The 23,625-nt window shown below is 38.5% G+C and overlaps 1 protein-coding gene across 2 annotated transcripts in view; it reads left to right on the forward strand.

Moving 5' to 3' along the window:
* The window catches only part of LOC121632216 (transformation/transcription domain-associated protein), an 81,438-nt gene that overhangs the window by 19,709 nt on the left and 38,104 nt on the right, over positions 1-23,625 (forward strand). For both annotated transcript variants that reach the window (XM_041973469.1, XM_041973470.1), the window contains 18 exons: positions 160-228; positions 1,987-2,106; positions 2,487-2,606; positions 2,883-3,047; positions 3,264-3,445; positions 3,875-4,073; positions 8,749-8,877; positions 9,785-10,051; positions 11,067-11,273; positions 13,341-13,499; positions 13,873-14,007; positions 14,509-14,619; positions 16,005-16,151; positions 17,789-18,002; positions 18,229-18,357; positions 20,168-20,317; positions 21,825-22,024; positions 22,287-22,408. In XM_041973469.1, coding sequence (XP_041829403.1) covers positions 160-228; positions 1,987-2,106; positions 2,487-2,606; positions 2,883-3,047; positions 3,264-3,445; positions 3,875-4,073; positions 8,749-8,877; positions 9,785-10,051; positions 11,067-11,273; positions 13,341-13,499; positions 13,873-14,007; positions 14,509-14,619; positions 16,005-16,151; positions 17,789-18,002; positions 18,229-18,357; positions 20,168-20,317; positions 21,825-22,024; positions 22,287-22,408 — 2,825 coding nt within the window. The remainder of the gene's footprint in view (positions 1-159; positions 229-1,986; positions 2,107-2,486; positions 2,607-2,882; positions 3,048-3,263; positions 3,446-3,874; positions 4,074-8,748; positions 8,878-9,784; positions 10,052-11,066; positions 11,274-13,340; positions 13,500-13,872; positions 14,008-14,508; positions 14,620-16,004; positions 16,152-17,788; positions 18,003-18,228; positions 18,358-20,167; positions 20,318-21,824; positions 22,025-22,286; positions 22,409-23,625) is intronic.

Raw genomic sequence — 23,625 nt, forward strand, 5'->3', positions numbered from 1 at the left:
GATTTGGATCATCAGGTGAAATTGTTTTTAGCTTATTACTTGAATTTCTTGGGAAAAATATTATTTCCAATCACTGCAGTGTTCTGCCCGGTGAACTAAATGGACATGCAGAACACATACACTCAGTCAGTGTTACTTTTCTATGTCTGCCTTCCTCAGCAACATCTGCGAAAATGGATGGAAGTTGTCGTAATAACACACAAAGGAGGCCAGCGGAGCGATGGCAGCGTAAGTAAACGCATTTGTTCATTTGGTCACAATGCTGGCACAATTAATGCAAATGTGAATCTTTTATCACTCACATCTACATAACGTGTAGTATGTCTTCTGTTATGTTTTTATTCAGTCTTATTTCATTAATGCGATACAGACATTCATGGCTAACAGGCACCAGCCAGTTTGCTGGTGCCATTTTTGTTCAGCTGATCAGCCATACCCAAACCAAATAACTCTTAATGAAAAAGGAGAGAAACTGCTCCTTATACTTAGAAAGCTGGATAGTTGGATATACACCTTCTTTGTGTGGCCTCCTCCCACATGAGTTGTGAGTGCCTATATTTCAATCAATGATTAATTAGGCGCCAGACAGGCAGTGGTGGGCCCAGCGCTGCGCCTCCTCATTATCTCCCCGACAGATAACCTTGTAATGGCAAAGAAAAGGTGACAGAGAGAGGAAAATACAGCTGCCTCTCCCTCATCGGCAATTTCTTTGCTCCTGTCTCTTTATGAGAGTTCATCCTGACTCATCTCAAAATTGTGTGTTTAATTAGATGCAAATTGGCCTTTTGTCTTTCCTGCCCTTCGATTTGTGGTCTTTGTGCCTGTTGACAGGAAGGCTGGCAGTAACAGTAGAGGCAGGGTCAGGGAGTCAATTAGCTTATCCTGATGAAGACAAAAACTAGAGACGAAGGGATGAAGCAGGGTTGAGGTGAGGATTGTGTACGTTGACATCAGAGGTTTTTTACAATAATGAGAGGAATGCGTAGCAGTGATATCAGCAGGAAGAAAATGTAGTTTGGATGGAAAAAAGGAAGTTATTTTAAGTTGAGTGAAAAGGTTTAACCACAACAATGCCACTTTTTGTAGTCTTGGTATCAGTCAGACAAGTGGTTTTCCTCCAAAGGACTCTGCTAACATTTCAATATGAATTCTGCCTTTTTATTACCACAGTGCTTGGAAAAGTTGTCTCTGCGGTCACTTGTAGGTTGCTTCTGTCTGTTTGTCTTTAGTCACCCTGTCTTATCTGCTCACCTTCCATACACACACAAAAACACACACATACTGTGCTGCTGACTCTGATCATTGTCTCCCGTTCTGGTACAGCCTGCGTTGGAGGGTGTCGAGGTGAGATGTGACCTGGTGTTGCGCCCTCTGTTAGTGACTTTCTGTCAGTGATTTTAACTTTGAACCAATTTTGTTCTGGTGAAATAAACAAATGTTGTGGTTTTGGTGGACTTGCCATGTATTTCTGTGTCCATGTGTCTGTGGTCTTGTTTCAGAATGTTTAATGTAATTTTAAGTTACCTCTCTTCTAACATTTTGACTGTTTAGTATTGTATAATTCTCCAGTTTTTCTCTTGACTTCTGCACATCCAAGATATTGATAACACAATGTTCTGTTAAAATGACCATATGCATTGTCCTATATTTGTTTGCACCATGTTTGAATTCAAGTCTATAGCTAATATGAGCATGGTGCTCTGCACTGTGGTCATGGGACATAAACTACCTAAGGGCTGGGAAATACTTTTTCTGTTAGCAACGCATCCATGGACGTATCATGGCTGCCACACGTTCCTATCGTACATCTGGCACGCTAGGAACGTGGGGTTGCTTGAGTTGATATGTGTAAGTTACAGTTTACACCCCTGTGTTTCCACAGTGGCTTTCCCATCAAGACTGATTTTAGGTTTTTGACACATCTGACCAAGAGTTTCACCCATTCCTTTGTTCCCTCTGTTGTTTTTCCTCTGACTCTTTCCACAGGAGATGAAGATATGTTCTGCCATCATTAACCTTTTCCACCTAATCCCGGCTGCACCTCAAACTCTTGTCAAACCTCTTCTGGAGGTGGTCATGAAGACGGAAAGAGCAATGCTCATTGAGGTAGGGCATCAACTTTTAAGATGAATTTGCAGTGGTAGTTTAACATCTAAAAAGGCAGTCTCCTTTAGGATTAGAAATTACACAGAAGAGAACTGACCAAGCAACAATGAAAGAAAGGGAAAGAATTTTCTCTATTAATGTCACGCTTAAGGAGTATCAGGAATAAGTTGTTCTGGTGAATCTGTGTTTGTGTCAGTTTAGCAATTTTAAGTGTCTGTTTTGGTGAATGAGTCATAAATAAAGAAGTTTGCATTAATTAACTTGAATGTTTGAAGAGATAAGCCAATGGCTTAATAATAAAAAATAGACTCATCTGTTTTTTTTCTGGTTGTTTCTCGCAACTTTCCTTCTCCCCCCTCACTCAATTTGTCGTGGACTAGGCTGGCAGTCCATTCAGGGAGCCTTTGATCAAGTTCCTGACACGTCACCCATCTCAGACAGTGGAGCTGTTCATGATGGAGGCTACACTGAACGACCCCCAATGGAGTCGAATGTTCATGGTTGGGCAATAACAATTCTAAATAGTAGTCCCTTTAGTCTTTTCCTTGATGAATTTGCCTTTAAAAAAGCATTTTGTTTTCTGTTTGCCACTGTAATAGCCTATAATCATGGATATATTTGGTGTTCTGATGCTCAGTTATCCTATTTAAACTAAACTGAGATGGATCACACCTATTAATTCCTGAATTACTCATTTAATTGTGCTGTGCAGAGTTAAATACAATGAAAGAAGTATTTTCTGTAATAGTTACAGTTTCTGTATGTTTTTCACGCAGAGTTTTCTAAAGCACAAAGATGCCAAGCCACTCCGAGACGTATTGGCCTCAAATCCCAATCGCTTTGTTCCCCTGCTTGTTCCTGCTGGCACTGCAGCAACTGTTCGACCTGGATCTCCTTCCACCACCACAGCCAGACTGGACCTGCAGTTTCAAGCCATCAAAGTATTCAAAATTGCATTCCAATTATTGAACAGTGACCCATTATAATTATGCATAGGAAAGTCTTTGAGTTGGATATATGACAAAAACATGTAGGTTTACCTTCATCCAAAATGTTTTAGATAAAGGTAAACCTTTAACACTCTATTATCTGTAATTTGATTACTTAACTCTCCATAGATAAACTTTTTTTTTTTTTATCTTTTCTCATCTGTTTAGATTATTAGCATCATAGTGAAGAACGATGAGGGTTGGCTAGCAGGGCAGCACTCCCTAGTCAGCCAGCTTAGACGAGTTTGGGTCAGTGAGGCGTTCCAGGAAAGACATCGCAAAGACAACATGGCTGCCACCAACTGGAAGGAGCCCAAACTGCTGGCCTATTGCTTGCTGAGTTACTGCAAGTATGTTGATCTGTTGAACTTATTTTGGGAATTAAAATAGTTCTTATAAAGCCTGAAAACTGACATTAGAAATGAAAATGGGGTTCAGACACTAATAAGAAACTCTGCCCTTGGTCTAAATTGGTTATTTTATTTAATTTTATTTAAGTTTGTGTTATAAATAACCTTTACAGTCAACTTCTCTGAGCACTGAGAACACACTTGTTACACCACTTAGCAGATGTTAACTGCAGATCTCACAATTAACCCTGGAACAACTCCAGCCAGTAATTTGTGTGCATGTGTTAAGTCAACCTTTCCTGTTGATTAACAAGTATATAACTAGCTTACCAGAGTTACTTTTGTGGGTATCAAAGATTAATATTAACCTCTCTTTTACTCTTTTAATGTGCTATGAACACTTTGTGAGACACCTTGTCTTCTTAACAGGCGTAACTACTCTGAGATCGAGCTGTTGTTCCAGCTTCTACGTGCTTTTACGGGTCGCTTCCTTTGCAACATGACCTTTTTGAAGGAGTATATGGAAGAAGATATTCCAAGGAATTACTCCATTCCCCAAAAGCGTGCCCTGTTCTTCCGCTTTGTTGAGTTCAATGACCCCCACTTTAATGATGAGCTGAAAGCAAAGGTATGTTGTGCACACAGTCAATCTGAACAGGAAAGTTTATTACAAATGCTAAAGGAACTTTTAAATTTCCCAATATGTTCTGTAATCTTGTATAAACTTTATATTTTATATGATATTGACAAAGATAAAAAGTTTTGCCAGTTATATGCTGATAAGGCTGTAAGCCAGAACAATCTTCTGATTTTGGTTCATTTCAGTTGCTGTGCAACAACTCTTGTTGCTCAGTGCGATGTTGGTATGCTGTAATGCAGATGTTCAAGCATGTGACATTAGAGTGATGATAAGGCACTTAAATATGCATTCAGGTCAACACCTCTTACTGTATAATCAATATTTACCTTACCTTCCTGACATTTTGCAGCCATGTGCCAGATTTATATGTTTATAGTAAGCATAACTGCCTAAAGATTTTTTATTTTTTATAACTAAACTCAGTTTGTATCAAAGTGGTCAGTAGCAGGGAAAAAGTCCTATTTAATGTAAAAAAGAAAAACTGAAAATAATTTAAAAAATACATAAAGTAATGGATGAAAATTATAAGTCAAATAAAATTTTATTTATGTTGCACTTTTCATACTGAAGAGCAACACAAAGTGTGTTACATTATATCAATGATTAAATATTAAATTAAAAATAACTTCAACATCTAATAAAAAAAATTAAGCATTCATATACCCAAGCATATAAACTAACCATGTTAAAAACACACACCAAATCATTTATTATCTTTCACACACTTATACAGATAATGCACACAAAAAGGGCCCTACCCACCCACCAATCCCATTTTATATAAACACCAATCCCTAGTATCAGGCTTGATGCTGCTGTGAGTAAGTGAAATCTTGGGGATCCATTCACACCAAGAGCCACCCCATTCATGAGTACTAAGGGCGCCACCACAAGAGCCACCCCATTCATGAGTACAGAGGGCGCCACCACAAGAACCACCCCAATCATGGCCGACCCGATCCTACATTGCAACCATTTAGGCTACAGTGCAGGAACAAACCAACCACCCAGAAAAGGGTGATCACTGCAGCGGCAACCTTGCAGACTGAGCAGGCATAGCCCTGGCATGGAGGATCCCAATGAGGAAAAAACTGGGGTTTAAATAAAAAGTTGGAGTAAAAAAGATCAAATAAACCTAAAATTATAATGAGGGGAAAAAATGCATATGAGTGTAATGCAACAAGACTGCATGATACATACTGATTGTTTGCATGTAAATTAGACGGTGTGTAGAGTCTTTGTTCAAAATATATTTATTTATTAAGAATGCTCATATTATGAAGTAGGCTCATAATGTTACTGTTACAAGCATAAGTAATGAATAGTAGCTTTTATCACAGATGGGATGGCTTGGCATGCTGTGTGTATGTTGCATGTATCATGAACAGAACAGAAAATATAACAATTCAGACGGAATGGGCAGATAAAAGCTGGAAGTGAGACGGGTCCTTGTATCAGAGGAAATTGCTTGAGTGCTGCACAAATGATTATCAGTTACTGCATCAACTGCAAGTAGATTAGGTAGAAAGCCACGAATGACAAGAAAATTACCACACATAGACACACAAGCTTAATGAAAGTTATCTCCAACATGATTGTTCTACTCTACAGTAGTTTCACAGGCAAGCTTGGTCTGTTTTTATTTTAAACCCTGAAGGGGCTCTTTGGTTTTATCAAATCAAAAGGCAAAAACTTTGTTTTCTGAAATACACTGGCTTTGTGAAATATCTGTTTATTTTGTGTGTGTGTATATATATATATATATATTAATTAAACAGTAGGACAAGAAAAGTTTCTTGAAAAGGAATAGTTTTATTTAGTAATTGTGAAAGCATGTGTCAAGCTATAAAAAATATCTTGCCAAAATAAGCTGTAAAGCCCCCTAAAATAACACCATATTTAGCTGAATATTTTCATCTAAAAACAAACAAAAAACAAAAACAAATTGACAATACTATTTTGGATTTATTTTCTGCAGTTGTTGCCCTGTTAGAAAAATAGATTGTCCATAAGCTTGTCCAACCCGCACTGAATGATGGATTATTATTTTTAGCCTTTCCTCATCTTACTTACTTTGCTTCCCAGTTCCCAGTTGTGGGAATGCTGCATTTAGGGACCTGATCTGTGTGACATTTATGGTTGGTGTGTTTTGCACCAGAACCACTATGATGGAGTCAGGAAGGTCGTTTTGTCTGTTCTGACCCTCAGAGGCTCACAGATGAATGCCTCCGTCCTCTCTAGCTGACCTGCTGCTGCAAGAATTGCAGTCATTGGGGTTGCTTTTTAATTAAGCTCAGTCTCCCACACGAAGGCACTCAGGCAAACACTGACAGAGGGGTACTCGCACACGTATTTTCCCAGCTGTAACAGGCGCATAACCTGGCTCAGAAGAGCAACAGCAGTGCTATTAAGTACAAAAACGGGTCAGTGGGGAAAGCCTGTGCTGGCACACAATAGCGCACTGCCAAATGGCAGTGTGGCAAGAACACATGACTACACACACAAGAAGCTGACACATGCACTTAGACCTCCCAAAATCCAAGGACATACAGCTGTGTTTTTCACTCTCCTCTTTCCACAAACCCTTTTTGCTTGTGTCAGTTTGTCTTGCTTTCAGTAGCATATGGACTGCAGCAATAAAGACAGATGAGAGTTCAGCCAATTCATTTATGAGTATATTTCATGGCAGAAATATATATATATATATATATATATATATATATATATATATATATATATATATATATATATATATATATATATATATATATATATATATATATATATATATTCGGTACTTTGTCCCTATTATTTTTCTTTCCTCTTAGTTATCCTCTGCTGGTGTGCAGCAGATGTTAGCTGTGACACAGACCGATGGACAGAATATGTGTTTCTGTGAGATTATGTTTGTGTTGATTGGTGTATGAGTCATACACATGAGAATGAGTGTGGGTGTTTCCTCCATTGACATTTAAATAATTGTCTGTATCATTTTCCCAAAAGCATAATATCACAGGAAGGCTTGTTCGTGTGTGTGTGTGTATTGTCAGTTTGCTGGGAAGATGGGTAAAAAAGCAGCTTCTTATTCAACATCACAAAGGTCTGGGGAGATATTTCACTTTGATGAGCACAGAGAAGTACATGTAAGAAGGATAAGAAGGGAAACGGCAGCCATGAATCATCTATGTTAGCACAGACTGACTTCATGCTGCTCCTGTCTTGTTTGTTTTGTTTTTCTTTTTTGCAAACAGTTCTTACAAAAAAATAAAATTGCCACTCTTGTTTAAAAAAAAGAAAAATTGTCTATTTATGGAGTAGTTTTTAAGTAGGCAAACACAATTTTATGACAAATACTGAACATAGTTCCATTATGACAAAACAATATGACGGCTCTGTTCTCAGTAGATATGAAAAACAACCTGCATTTTAAAGTTAAAACAATAAATGCATGTTTTTGTTTGCTTTATGTGTATTTGCAAAAAATGAGATTGTACAAGGAAAATGGAGGTAAGTACAAATTATAAGCAGAGACATTTAAAGAAAACCTGATAGCTGGAGGTGAATATATAAAATCCTACTACAGTTAACAAAACTGATATTATAATAGCAACTTTTTTATCTTTTAGCTTTTAAAGTTTTCCTGCTGATAGTCATCGCCATTCTAACCTTATGTTGTGTCTTCTACACAATTATATACGTATATATTTTTTTCTGAGTGTATTTTTGGAGACAAGATACATTTTCTCAAATTTAAATCTTGTTTAAATTTATGAATGGAGACCAGCAGAAGCAGATCTCACCAGCACACATGAAATAACTCACAGACAATATGCTGTTAGAGTGCATCATTCATGGCATTACAAAAATAAATAATTGTCTTAGTGATTGATGTCAGAGAATTTATAGGAACAGATGAGACCAAAACAGAGTAGCGCTTATTGCTTTTATTTCTGTCTTCATTTTGGAAGTGTATCTGAGTCCATCATCCATGCATGTTCTTGCATAGTGTGTCTGAATGATGTGCTAATAGAGAACCTGAAACATGCAACAAGAGCTCATTTTCTACTGAGCAATATTCCCCCTCCTGTTGATGGATTGAATATGGGTGTTCATTAATAGATAGCAGCTTCTTTAATAAATGCAGTCATTAGCTGTATTGTGGTAGGGTTATTCTCCATCCTACAAGCTAATCAGGTCTTTATTCGCAATCCTTGCAGGTTTGAACATATTTGAATTTCTCTTCTATTTATCCTCTATGATAGTGTGGATTTTTGCATGAAATGCTTATAGACGAAGATTATTTATTATCGTTCTTGACTTATTTCAGGACACAAACTACAAATATGTTCAAGTTTGTTCTTATATGCTGATTTTTTATTTTTAAAGTACCCTTAGAAAAGATTTTACAGTACTCTCTCTTATGTGCCATGCAGAGCTGAGAATGTGCAGGTTTTTCTTTTAGTGAATTTTGCAAAACCACAACCATTCATTTCACTAATTAGTTTCTTCTTTCTGGATGGTTTGGTATCAGGGAAATCATCTATTATAATATTAGCAAAGAAGTGTGAGGATTGTAAATTCCTTTTAGAACAAACGAAAATAGCAAAACCTTTGTTGGTTTCTTAGTAAAACCCTTTTAACAAGTGTTTTTCTTCTCTCATAGGTACTGCAGCACATCTTGAACCCTGCCTTCTTGTACAGCTTTGAGAAAGGAGAAGGTGAGCAGCTGCTTGGACCACCCAACCCTGAAGGAGACAATCCTGAGAGCATTACCAGTGTCTTCATCACCAAGGTACACACACACACACACACACACGTACACACATTTTCAGTCATTCTTTTTGTTTTGTTTTCTGAGCATCTTTTCTTTTACCCTCAGTGAGCTGATTCTCCCTCCCTTTTTAATTACATGATAACTTTGTGTTTATCCATTTCTGTGATTTTAATACCTACTGCATTTCTTTTCATAATATCCTATTAGTCGATCTTATTCTACACTCAGTCATCATCAACTACATCCCACTTAGACAGGTCCTTCTTCTCTCATGACCTGCACACAATATGCAATCATATAGCTGTTGCCTTTTTATCTATTCCTCCTTCTTTTCAGTCTCCTTAATCTGTCTTTGTTTGTCTTTCATTCGCACACCACATCCCATTGGTCCTTCTTTCCATCACAGTTCATCCATCAGGCCAGACAATAATTTCTGGTGTAAATGTCACTGTGTGACTGTGCTAAAGGTCAGCATGTTTGTTTGTGCTGTGGCGGGTCTCATCACTGACTAACACCAGTCCTAATGGCTGCTAATGGCTCCTCTATGGTCTGGTTAAAACTCATTTCCTCCCTTACCTCCATCCCTTCCTCTCTCTGTATTCTGTCCCCTCTTCTGTACCTACTCTCCAGAGAATTCAGATGCTGATTGGATTTTGCTGGGTTGATGTAACAGGTTTTTATCAGATGTAACAAAAAAACAAATCTGTTGGGAACTTTGGCCATTCAGATACGTTTCGAGTATTTTTCTTCTACAAAAGAACATATCTGTTAATATTTCACTACCATCTAAAAGCTGTTGATTTGTTTTTGATGATGACGATGAACAGATTTGCTTTGCTCACTCTTTGCAACGTAGACTAATATCTGTATGTTTGTGTGTAACCTACCAGTTTTTAATGCTTTTCTTTTTCTACCCCTCTCTAAGGTTCTGGACCCAGAGAAGCAGGCTGACCTGCTGGACTCGCTGCGGATCTGCCTTCTACAGTTCTCCACCCTTTTGGTGGAGCATGCACCACACCATATTCATGACAACAATAAGTCACGCAACAGCAAACTGCGTCGCCTCATGACCTTCGCGTGGCCATGCCTTTTACCTAAAGCCTGCGTAGACCCTGCCTGTAAATACAGTGGCCACTTACTTCTGGCCCACATCATTGCAAAGTTTGCCATTCACAAGAAGATCGTTCTGCAGGTGAGGAGCTCGGGAAAGGGAGGAAAGAAACTCAGTGGCGCATGGGTTTTATGTAAAATTAGGTTTGGAATGACTACATGCCAAAACAGACTAAACAAGTAAAACAGAAGAACGCAAATTCAGAGTGTAATGGAAATTAAATGACACCAGTTGAATTGACAATAGAAAATAAGACACAAACATTGGTTGGTGAAATGAAGAAAGCTATTTTGTGCACCATTGATTCTGAAAATAAAATTCCCTTTTCCCAGAGATAATTTTGGGTATGTTGCAGCACTTTGTATAAATATAATTACAGGTTAAATCACTGTGAAATCATAGTTCCAAATGATTATGGATTAATGCTGCCACAGTGTGTTTCTTTGACAGAGTCAAAAGGTACAAGATTGTGTGTGTGTGAAATTTTTGATGGAGAAGCCGATAAGAACAATGAGCATTTTTGGATCAAACATTTTGTAACTAAGCAACAAATCCTGTCCCAGAGGCCTCTATCAGCAGGAGAGAGGGGGCTTTAAATGATGTCACTGCTTAAGTCAGTTTATTTTAAAGTTTGTTCTCTGTTTAATGTAATTGAAAAGTTATCGCAGCACAAACTCCCTGCTTTTGAGTGATGGTTGTCACAAGTTTTCCCAGAGCAAAGGCATTTAGAAACCAAATTAAATAAATAGGCTGGTAGCTACAGCATAAATCTGTTAAATGAACTCAGGAGACTTGTAATTTGGACTTTGGTAAAATTAGCTGTTTTGTTTAAAGATAAAAAAGAACTGGAAATACAGAAACAGTTGCCAGAACCCGCAGTCACACCTGGTTCAATACTCTATAAGGGAATTGAGAATGTAGGGTGGTAGTACTTAGTGGTTTTAAGGAAGTGTATGCTTTTCTATGCTCTTTGATTTTCCACTTTAAATAAATGGCTGATTAGTTGGGAGGGGAAACGGCATTAAGAAATCATAAAATAGAAAGAAGAAAAAGTAGGAATGTTACTGAATATGATTTGGTCTGTCTCCTTTTTCAGGTCTTCCACAGCTTGTTGAAGGCCCACACAATGGAGGCTAGGGCCATTGTTCGGCAGGCCATGGCCATCCTGACCCCAGCTGTGCCTGCCCGTATGGAGGATGGCCACCAGATGTTGACCCACTGGACTCGTAAAATCATTGTGGAGGAAGGACACACTGTACCGCAGCTGGTTCACATACTGCATCTTATTGTGCAGCATTTCAGGGTAAGCAGATGTAGAAAAACACACAGACATCAAACTCTTGTCAGCAGTATGCACCCCCCTGTCAAGGCATTTCTGCTAATTGTTTTTAATCCCAGCATATCTGTCTGGGCTGGGAGGGCCAGACAGAGCAGTTAAACATATCTGAGTAATGTGTTTCTGACTTGCATCTCGTATCTAACCAAAAATTGAGGGCAATTGTCACAGTAGTGTGTACATACAGTTATTTGTTGCTGGTAGGAGCTCACTGTAGAGCAACATGGAGGAGAAAGATTGAGGAGCCAATTTTACTGATATTTGAGTGCTTTTAATGACACGAAACCACTTTACAAGTCTCAGTGGGAAAAGCTGGCTGCAGCCCCCATTCAAAAGCTGGAGTATTTTTGGTTTTTGAAGCCAACCATTGCTACCTGCTGCCTGTATTTATGTTGATGCAGATGTACTCTCAGAGACACATCCTTCAAATTTGTCATCAGCAGAGTCAAAGAGCATCTCATCTGTGGACAAGTCAGCAGGAAATGATCATTGGCCTTCATGTTCACCCTCCTTTTTAAACTTGAAAGACATTTTCAGCCTTTTACTTTTTCAATTGATGTTCACTGTCTTCCAATTGAAGAACGGCAGTCTTAGCAGAAGACTGACATTTCCCTCAGTTACACTCTATCTCTCTGACAGGCTGCTCTCACTGGGCCAGATGACTAATCTAATGTAATCACATCAGCATAATTACACTGGGGAGGAGATAATGACAGACAGATGAGACTCTGTGTGTGTGTCTTTGATAAAGTAATAGAGAGATTGTGTGTGTGTGCATGTTTGTCTGTGTGCACACGTGATGGACAGGGCTTAGCCACGCTGTCATTAAGGGGCTGCAAAGTCCTGCTCTATCGACTATAATTACCCTCAGAGTGAGTAGCTTTAATATTCTTTGACACTGACAAAACCCCTCAGATAGACAACTCATCTCTGGCTCCTTTTTCTGTGTGTGTGAGTCTCAGTTCAGTTTTCAGAAGCTAAGTGACTCTTGAGTGTGACACTTGAATATGTGAATGCTCTGGGCCAAGTGTGCGCCATCATGTCCTTGAGACCTAGTGAGAATATGATATATTAGTTTGCCTCCTCTTTCTCAAAGTCTAAGCATGATTGAGCAACCCATTTGATGTCTCATCTTGAGCAGAGATCTGCAATGTGAGGGGAAAAAGTGCCCCTTGCTGTGAATAAATTAACATTGACATTAAACTTTTATATTTAACAGTTACCATGATGATGCTGTTAATCAGATCTCAGCATTATGAAGCCAATTTGAATTGTTAGAGTTTTAGTTGTTTCTCAGTAGTAGTTACAGTATAGGAGATGCACACATTAGGAGCAGCACCTATCATGATCAGATATTTGCAGAAGCCATATAGACTGCGTGGTCAGTCCTTTTATGAAAACTTTTGACCATCATCTAAGACAGATTCTGTTTTAACAACTTCAATACATGAGTATTTAATATAAATTTCAAACCCAAGGTGATGTCCAAATGTAAAATGCATCGTGATGCTGGTACCTTTGTCACACCTCTTTGTATTTTGTCTTGTTTGATTCTGCATTGACCCTGTGATGGGCTGGCAACATCCCCAGTCTGTACTCTGCATCTCTTGATAAGGTTTTTTGTTTTGTCCTTTGGTTTCCCCCACAAATAGATAGTTTCTATCAAATACAAGATCAGCTTATTAAAGCTGTCTGTGTTACTCTTTCATTTGTACATCTTGTATTCGACTTAAGCACATCAGTGTAAAATCAAATCCTGAGACATCATGGGGGAAAAAAAAATAATAATAAAAAAAATTAAGGGCCACAGTGACTTTTTCAATTAAAATGTAACTTGCTACTCTTATCTCTCTGTCCTTAATGGCTATCCACTCTCACTGGTACATTTTTTCCTTAATTTAAACTCTGCTATAGGCACCAATAACCATTTGTTATTGGTGCTTCAGGAAAAGAAAACACATTTAAGTCCTATCTTACAGTTTGTCCTCAGAATACCAAATACACAATCTCCTTTGTACATATTTTTCTCCTTAGGTGTACTACCCTGTTCGCCACCACCTGGTGCAGCACATGATAAGTGCAATGCAGCGTCTGGGCTTCACCCCCAGTGTAACCATTGAACAAAGGAAGCTGGCTGTGGACCTGGCTGAGGTGGTCATTAAATGGGAGTTACAGAGGATTAAAGACCAGCAGGTGAATGTTTAGTTTTTATTGGCTTACACTAATGTCAGCAATTCAAATATGTGATGACCCAAACCTGCATGTGTGCTCAGGTTCTCTGTTGATTTGCAAAATCCTTTTCACCAAATTAGCTTTGTTCACTACTTAAATTGTTTTGTTTCACTGCAGACTTAAGATTCATATTTCACAGAGTAAAGTTTTTTTGTGACAAACATTTTCACAATCATAATTTTATAAATTTATTCTGATATGTATACTAGTTTGGACACACTTCAGATATGCACTGCTTCAGATGTGTATAACATGCTTCACTCTTTGAACTGTAATAATTTTTCTCAGGCATGTTTCCTCTTCCTGACCTTGCATCCTTTTTTTTCTGTAACAGCCCGAGTCAGAGGCAGAAGTTGTGACTGGTGAAGGAACTAGTGGGGGCGCTGTGAAAAGAGGATTGTCTCTTGAGGCTGCCGGTGCTGGACAAGATGTCAAGAGATTCCGTACCGCAGCAACCACTGGTTCTGCGGTGAGCTCAATCAGCAATTAAACAAATGCCAAGTGAATATAACTGCGACTGATGGGCTCTTTTGCCCAGACAATTGCATCTTCTTACCCTTAAACTTCTTGCTGGGTGTCCCTGTGTTACTTTCATGTGTTACATATTGTGCACTTTTTAGTTGAATTGTATTCATAATTTCATGTGAAAAATGACTTTCTTATTTATTTATGACGTTGTTTCGAGCTTCTTTTTGCTAATGTCAGAAGAAAAGTACAAGAGCAGAACATGTTTTTGTTTAAGTTAATTAAAAAGGTCAATTTAATAAAAGGCTGCCTGGACACTTGTCAGAAAATCATATTTCCAGCCTGCTTATTTCTTTAAGCAGTGTAAACAACAGACCCGACTTTCTTTATGGTATTTGATATTTCCTAAAAATGTTCGTCTGTGCAGCGTTTGCTTTTTGTCATGGAATATATTTGTTGTGTGGCAGCTTCCAGTAATTATCTTTAATTATGTTTATGTTTTTAGGTGTTTGGACGCAGCCAGTCCATGCCTGGAACAGAGACTATGCTCACCAAGCCTGTTGAGAAACAACATACTGATACGGTCGTCAACTTCCTCATTAGGATTGCTTGCCAGGTAACATCTACACCACAGCTGCCAAACACTCATATGCACATATCTTTGTTTGCATCAATATTTTGTAAGGACATATATTAACATCATGCATTCAAGTGGTTACTCAAGTTTGAATACAAATCTTTCTTTTTTTCTTTTATTTCCCCCCTAAAACCAAGTCTTAAAAATCAAACAGTCTTTTACAAAAGGTGGGAAAAAGTCAGAATCAGCCAAGTGGTCCTCATTTTTCAAATGTCTTCACCTCACGTTGGTCTACAACTTAAACTGGTCTTTGTTAGAACCTTTTTCCACACATGTGCTGTAGTCCTGAAGTGTTCTAGGCCCTCTGGAGGAGTGGCATATGAAAACATAAATGTCTGGAAAGTTTGTTGCAGACTTCTTGTGGAATATTGCATTGCTCTTTTCACTCATATCTCACCATTGGGGATGAGTGTAAATACATGTGGTATTGCTATCAACACAAAAATGTCATTCAGGTACATCAACCAGTATTTTAGTTGTGCTTTTAACCATACCACAACAATTTCCACAGCACTGCACGATGTCCTGCTTTTTGTGTGCTCGAGACTGGTGTTGTCCTTCACCCCCTTCCCCGTATTTCCAACTGGTAGAATGCATCTCCAGCAGAAAATAAGTGCTTGTATGAGCAGCAGAAAGTACATGAACCTAATTGTCCTTGCACTCACCAGAACATTTTTTTTTGTTCATAAATGAAAATGGCTTAAGATAGATGGATAAGTACACACACACACACACACAGAGTCCTTTGTGTCTCTTTACACAGCTGTCCCTTGCTCTAGTGGCAGCCATGACCTTCGTTACAAGCCTGAAATAGACTGCTAAGATTTCACTCACCTTGAAATTTCCTACTTTCTTTTTGGGGCCTGGCTTCATTCTTACTGTTCACCCAACCATCTCTGAATATAACTTTCTGTATTACCGCTGGGGATCACTCACTGCTCACAGTGCAGTCTATAGAAACATTATCTTCTCTTTGTATTTTTCTTGATAACGGTGTATTGTGATACTAAATTAATCCCTGTAAAAAAAAAATAATGGTTTCAGTGGCCCAAGGGATTAACATCAGCCAAAGGACACTACACCTAGAGATGATTGGGTGTCTTGGTCAAGGATGTGCCTACAGCGTGAATGATTGTCACTGAGAGATTGTACAGAGGCTTTTTATTGAATAATGGCTTTGCTTCCAGGCTGTGTCGCTTTTCAAGTCTAGCTCCATTAATGATATTACCATATATGAAAACAGTCAATGCCTCTTCTTGCCTTGTCTCATCTTTTACTTTTTTCAGGATGCTATTGTGTTATTTAAGGTGAAAAACCATTGATAATGATAGTAATACCAGTCTTCTTCCTGGTCTCCTCTCTAGGTGAATGACATCACCAGTGTGCCAGGGTCTCCGGGCGAGTTGCTGTCCCGGCGCTGCGTTAGCCTGATGAAGACTGCCCTCAGGCCTGACATGTGGCCTCGCGCTGAGCTCAAGCTACAGTGGTTTGACAAGCTGCTAATGACAGTGGTAAGATGGCATGTGCCTTTAGAATGATTGCTATTATACATTTTATCAGACTGTCTTTAAGTGTCTTATAGCCACATTCATGGAAGGGCTGGTCACAGATTGGCATTACTCCTCTCTCTGCACTGCTTTTCCCATAGATAAGTACTGGTTTATGTTGTCGATAGTAAAATAAAATAAAAAAAAATATAAAATACAACAAAGGTATATCTTTATGTGTCAAATGATTTATAATTGCTTGTAGAAGTCAACAACAATGTTTTAGGGAAACAAATTAGAATAAAATCCAAAATATTCATGTTTACTGTTGTTGTTACAGCACCAAGCAATAATCAGCAGTAAAAGGACAACTTATGCCTTGCCAGAGAAGTTACCGCTTAAGCTCTGTCTTAGTGTTTGCTCTAACACCTCAGACTCTTTTGTCTGTTATCAGTAATACACGAAGTAAGGCACCAACAGCAATAATGACAAAATAATGACAGTGGTGAGATAACGGGAGCCTATCCGGGTTGGCCTGTGCCTTCTCATTCAATCCCCCAAACCCTCTCTGAGCCTAACTTCCTCATCCTTGCTTTCTGTATCGCCCCACGGTGCCTCTCTGCATATCTCTGCGCCTTTCCCCTCGGTCTCAAACCACTTCCTCCTCTCATCTTCTCTTTTCTGTCCAAGCTCTTATCGCAGCCGTTTTCTTTCCCTCTCTTTATATCCAGTTCTCCTCTTCTTTTTTGCTCATCTCTTTGGCCTGATTTGGCTTCACTATTCAAACAAGGTTATCACCATGCTAGCCATTGTCACGCTCTTCCCTTGTTCTCCTATGGGGATCACTTCATCAGCCACGCCTTTTTCTCTTCTCTTACACACACAGAGACACATCCAATCAGCCCCTTCAGATCCCTTTGGGGATGGTCTGACAAACAAGCCTTTCTGTGGGTTTTATGTAGATTCACACAAGCCCTTCTCCCTTGGGAGCATGCTCTACCTGCTCAGCCTTCTTACTCAGACTAATGAACAATGCGCTAAATCGGATTACCTTTTATCATCTCATTGTACTGGCATGGCAGTGATTAAGAGTCGGGGTGAGTGGCATAAGAGAGCAGATGAGGAATGTAAGGGAGGAAAAATACAAAACATGCATACAACGACCCACTCATTCACATGCATGTATATACTCTATCTGACTCCAGAGACCAGTTCCTATTCTAAAATTCAGTGCTAAATCAGTATGACCCTAATATCTACTAGCAGCCTTATTAGAAGATTCAGTTTGCTCCATAGATGAGATTAGTACTATGGACCTGTCCAAGATGATCCTCTCGGCCCTGCCATTGTAAACCTTGATTGCAATTTAGACAAAATTAGACCATCGATCTTTGATTCTGTAGCCATCACAATACCTTGTTTTTGTGTTAGAAATACCACTGTATGGGGAATGTTATTTCCAAGTTATCTGGAATAAAACTGTCTTAAATTGATAGTATTGACCAAAAAAAAAGAGAACAAAACCAAACTAACCTGCTTAAAAAAAAACAAAACAAAAAAAAAACAACTAACTTAAAAAAAAGCAAAACAGGCCTGTATTTTAACAAGATTTCTTTACCCGACTCACTTTCTGGTTTCACCACTCTCTTTTGAATTTGCAGGAACAGCCAGCTCAAGCCAACATCTCCAACATCTGCACGGGACTGGAGATTCTCTGCTTCCTGTTGACAGTACTGCAGTCCCCAGCCATCCTGGCCCACTTCAAGCCCCTTCAGCGGGGCATCGCTGCATGCATGACCTGTGGCAATACAAAAGTTCTGCGGGCTGTCCATTCCCTCCTCTCTCGCCTCATGAGCATCTTCCCTACTGAGCCAAGTAAGCTACAAATAGTGCATAGAAAAGAAACACTGAAATATGCAGGAAAGCATTGTACTTTAAAGTCTGCTTTCTGCCGTGTTAAGGCTTTGCCAAGACAATTAGACTATTGCTATGTTGATTATTACGTTATGTTTACTTTGTTGTTGCTATTATTTAAATGTAAGCTGTTGGTTTGGAATTAGGCTTTTCTTCGTCTGAAGTAAATAATGAAATGTTTTTTCAGGCACATCAAACGTTGCATCCAAATATGAAGAACTGGAATGTTTGTATGCTGCAGTGGGCAAAGTTATCTATGAGGGACTTACCAACTATGAAAAAGCCACAAGCAACACTAACCCCACACAACTTTTCGGTAAGACCAGCCCTACAGCTTGTAACTATTTTCTTACTATTTATCTTTTTCAACCTGCTTGTTTTCTGTTTCTCCCAATTGCTTCTTATAAACCCTGTGATTAGAGGAAAAATTATTTAAAAAACAAAACAAAACAAAAAAACCATGAAAAGCTGCACTCTCACTCTTCTCCCTACAAAACCAAGCGGCCTCTCAGCCACTTTCAGCAATTAAGCCAGAGAGTGGGTCGTTAAAATGCAAGCCGACAGGCCCTGCCGCTGAGGCTAACATCTGCTCTGTTCAAACTGAGGCTACAGGCCAGAGGTTTGGGAAAGATTGTCTTGGGAAGAATTACTGCTTTTGGCAACCCTCTCTTCAGAAACATTACCGTTATTCATCCAGATGTCACTAAGTATTTATAGAAAAAGCTTTCACTAAAGTTTGTATCAAGGCAATGGCTATTTTGTTTTTTGTTTTTTTTGTTGTTTTTTTTTTAGGTTCCTATGGAGATATACAGTAGTGTTTTCAATATATTTCTTTCAACATTATCTTTCTTTTGCAATGAGGTAGTCCTGATATGATACATCTGTCTGGCTGGGAGGGGGGGTTGACATTTCAACGTTTATTTCCCCTCCAGAAAGCAGGAGCTGAGTAGGATATTACTCATTCTTCTGTCTGCCTCTGCTCTCAAAAGAAATCACAAGAAACCTTTTGCCATGTTACATTACTGAATGTCTGTTAACTTACCACAAAAGGGTTAAAGCTGTTGTGACGTTGACGCATATATAAGGTCTTTTATTATTGTTTTGTCATTTAATTCCATGTGGCGCAAAACATGTAACAAGCAACATCAGCTTTCAATACTATGGCTGAGGATTTCTGTTTTGAATCTGCAGAGTGACACCTCTAGCCTCAGAGAGGCAACCAGTCTATCTTTTACATATATACTTGGTAGGAACCGGCACCAACCCATCCTATTTGCTGAGTGGGACTGTATTTGCTGGTCATAGAAAAAACTTAGTACAAGTTTGGAGGAATTAGTAGTTTTTTTTTCTTGTCGCTGAAGCACAAGATGGGACGTGTTGTCTTTCTAAGTGTAAATGACACAAGTAGATTCAGTTTACTTGGAGACATGCAGTGTCCCGTGTAAAATGCAAAACAGCCCATAATCAGTTGGTTTTTGCCACTAAACTGAATATAAGTGATTCTTCGAACCATTTATTTAAGATACACTGAGTAAAACCAGGCATGTATTGAAGCTGGGTTTAAAAAAATCTGTTTGAATCGATTCAAATTAAATAAATCAAATATCGATTCATAAAACTTGGAGATCTATTTTTTTTAATATATCCTCATTTCCAGTAATGTGACCCTACTCTTGCTTGACCTGCCGACTCTTGGCGAGATCTTGGCACATATACACACAACAGGTTTCTTGTGTTGCCTCCGTCCAAAAACAGCTTCTCTCGCCCAGATGTCAAATTCAGATGTTTTTAATTCACCAGCGTGGATTGCAATAATCTGTAAAGAATTTTGCAGCGTATTACCAAGCGTATTCACCAAAACTGAATTCCGCTTTCATAATGTAACAACCAAACGATTAAATAATGATACCTCCCATTCACTGATGGCTAGAATCATTTACATAATTTACAAAGCATGCCTAAATACAACTGGTTCCTGCGTCTTACAATTTTCAAGAGATAATTTTCAGGAAAACAGACAAGTTGATAAGGTATCAAAATCTACAGGAGAGGAACTTGTGGTGTTTTTTCTTTTTTTTCTTTTTTTTTTTTTTTTTTAAAGCTTACTGTATTCATTTGTCTTCCAGGTACATTGATGATCCTCAAGTCAGCCTGCAGCTATAATGCCAGCTACATTGACCGCCTCATCTCTGTGTTCATGCGTTCACTACAAAAGATGATGCGGGAGCATCTGGGCCCCCAGCAAGCTAATCCAGGGGTCACTGAAACCAGCACTGGTATGACTAAAACATGAATTAAGTGTATACATGTGAGGAAATTACCCATAGCCTTAAGATTTTTTTTCCCCAATACCTAGAAAATTATTTTGTTAGTGACTTTAAATAAACATAAAATTAATTCAGAGAGCAGAACAATTCTCACTTCAGGTTTCTTATAAACATAAACATTGTGGTGGACAATTAGGTAAATAGTAGTTTGTTTACAGTGCTTAATTATAGATGTACCAAGACTAAATATTAGGTGCAATGTAGATCACATACCTTCTTTTTTGTGGTATTACACCCCATGTTGTTAGAAGTTATTAATTAGATCTCAAATTCACAATTTAATCTTAGAAAATCACAAGACTGTATGCAAAACATCACCTTCCATTTCAGCTGAACTTGTTCTGCTGGGTTTCGGTTACGGCCAGCTCACATTATCGGTAAGATTAATGTCTGTACTCACCCCTTATCCAACAAAGGGCTGCCTGTGTTCACGGTCAAACACAACAAACAACTCTCACTTTGGTGACCTCACTCAGAGCTCAGATATCCAGTGTATCCCACTAGTACCTGGCTCTATACAGAGACTGTATCAAAAGTTCCATATCAGTGAGCCCAGGTGTGTTGTCAATAGCTGTGTTTGTGAGAGGTGATCTGTTCTACAGATAATTTGGTTTCACAGGGAATGTTCCTCATCTTTGGTTTCTAGTCTGTGTTGTCCCATTTTCTCTCTTGAAAGTAGCTCCTTATTCTTTTTATCAATGGGTTTGAAAAGGCAGTAGTGGTTTGACATAGAACTTTGTATGTTTTGCAGTGAGAGCAAAGCAAAATATATTAAGACAGCTGAGATTATGCTATAAATAAAATAAAATGTATCATGATTTTTTTTTTCAGTTTCCTCCCTAAGCTTGACATCAGGTTTATAGAAGTCCAGAATTACATACATAATTCTTGCTGTTACTTGAAGGGGAGGTAATAGCAATAAGATACTATCCGTGGTTTAAATGACTCCCTAATGACCGTATCAGGAAACACAGACTTTAACCCTCCACCATGAGCATTTACTGTCACTAAGACCAAAGGCTATCAGACCAGGAAGGCCTTTGCCTCTAAAGATTCCTCAGGTTTCAGTAATCAATAAGCTTAAACTCAAGTAGATCTACTCTGGTTGTACTGGCGCTGTTTAGCTACTTATTGGCTGCTTATGCTTCTATTTAACATATTAACCACAACACGCATTGTTAATGTTGATATCAGTATATAATGTGCTAAGACAAAGTGACTATTTATAGAAAGTAAATGGGATGAAACTGTACTGATGTGAAATGGAGGGAAAAAAAAACAAAAACAAAAAAAACTTAGTATATATTGTTCTATACCATAACTTAGATGGCAGTCTATCTATAAAAAAGAAAAGCAAACAATTTATCCTCAGACACCAGCTTGAATATTCAAATGGGAACTGTTCAGTCAGTGTTGTGTACTTTGTCTCAGCTACTGTTGTCCTCTCTGTCCTCAGTGACCAGTGAGCTGTTAATGCTGAGTCTTGACTTGGTGAAGACTCGATTGTCTGTTATGAGCTCAGAGATGAGGAAGACCTTTATCCAGGTCATTCTTGCATCTCTAATTGAGAAGTCCCCTGACCCCAAAATCCTCCGTGCCATTGTCAAGATTGTGGAAGAGTGGGTGAAGAATAACTCTCCAATGGCAGCCAACCAGGTGAGCAGAAAAGTTTTTTTCATTGAAATGATTCATTGGACTCAACTCTTGAGTTGCTGCTTCATATAGTAGAAAAAAATCTCCCGAAGTTGCATATCAGATTATTGCAGTTGCAAATTCAGTAAGATAATTTTTGTAGAAGAGCAATCAGTATAGAACAAACTGGTACAGCTACAAGAAAATTCTGACCAAAATGTTGTGTTAATCATCATAACACTTTGCTTTGCATGTTTCTACTCTTATCAACATCGTTTCCTCTCAGATGCCAAACCTACGTGAGAAGTCCATCTTGCTGGTGAAGATGATGAACTACATAGAGAAACGTTTTCCTGATGAACTTGAGTTAAATGCCCAGTTCTTGGACCTCGTTAATTATGTCTACAGGTAATTACCACCATTCATCACATGGCCAAATGGCCACGGCACTGATGGCAGGCTGCCCTTGCATCCATTTTAACATGAGTGATGAAGGTCGGAAGGTTGAGGCAGGGAAAAACGTGGGATGTTGGACCAGGTAGCAATGGAAACTTGAGATGAAGAGAATGTTTGAATTGGTGTACCCTTTCATCATTTTCAGATTTTTAGTGAAGAATTGAGAAGTTATATCAGTAAAAACAGAAAACCTTACAATTAGTTGATGATACAAGAAGTTGATAGTTCCAGTAGATGGAAATAGGCAGAAATACAAAGGATGGCTCTGACAGTGCAGGTGCTGTTAGAGATGGATGTGCCTGGGTCTTGTTCAGGGTTTCAGAAGAATCAGGGCTCAGCCAACTCATGACAGAATATCCTGTGGGCGAGGGTCAGAGGGGAGAGACTGTCTCTTTGCCTACTATCCATCAAACATGACTCTCATTGTCTTTTCATCTCACAGTCATACCCTTTTAATCAGCCCAATGTACCCTGTACCCCCGCCCCATCTGCTAGTCATGTCACAAGATTCACACTGTAAAGCCATGATGGACAGCAAGTGATAATAATGGCAGATGAAACAGCTTTGCCAAAACAAAGTGGCATCAGAAAAATGGTCCAAACACAGACAGCATGCAGCTGCAGTAGCCTTGGCTTTATTCCTGTTATTCCATCTTTATTGTCCCTTCCTGTTTTGTGAATTGTTTCAGTAAAAACACTTTATTTGCAACAGGAGGATGCAAAGACTTCCTGTTTGGTTGTATTACAATTAAAGAAGTCTGTCAAAGATGCAGAAATTTGCTTTATATTTGTAATAAATTCTTCCACATGAAGACAAAATTGGGCGTTTTGGTGGAAACAAATTAGTCGATGGTAGTCTGGCTGGTAAAGTATGAGGCAAATAACGGGGATGGGGGGCTTATTTTTTTATTAGCTCATTTTTATTGATGTTTTAAGAATCGGAAGAAAAAAAATCAAAAACAGGAGAAAAACAAAGAAAAGCTGAAGTGAAATAATGTATATATAGAATGAACTCTTTGTTATTATTCTAAATTTGCCAGTAAAATATTATACTTGTTTAGTTTTTTTTTTAAGAATTCTTAAGTATACATTTTAAAGGGAAAATAAACTAAATAGTTGATTTTAGACCATAGATAGGAGAATTTATTAAAGAAAGCAAAACATATCCT

This window comes from Melanotaenia boesemani, chromosome 21 (assembly GCF_017639745.1).
Source record: "Melanotaenia boesemani isolate fMelBoe1 chromosome 21, fMelBoe1.pri, whole genome shotgun sequence".
Classification (NCBI taxonomy): domain Eukaryota; kingdom Metazoa; phylum Chordata; class Actinopteri; order Atheriniformes; family Melanotaeniidae; genus Melanotaenia; species Melanotaenia boesemani.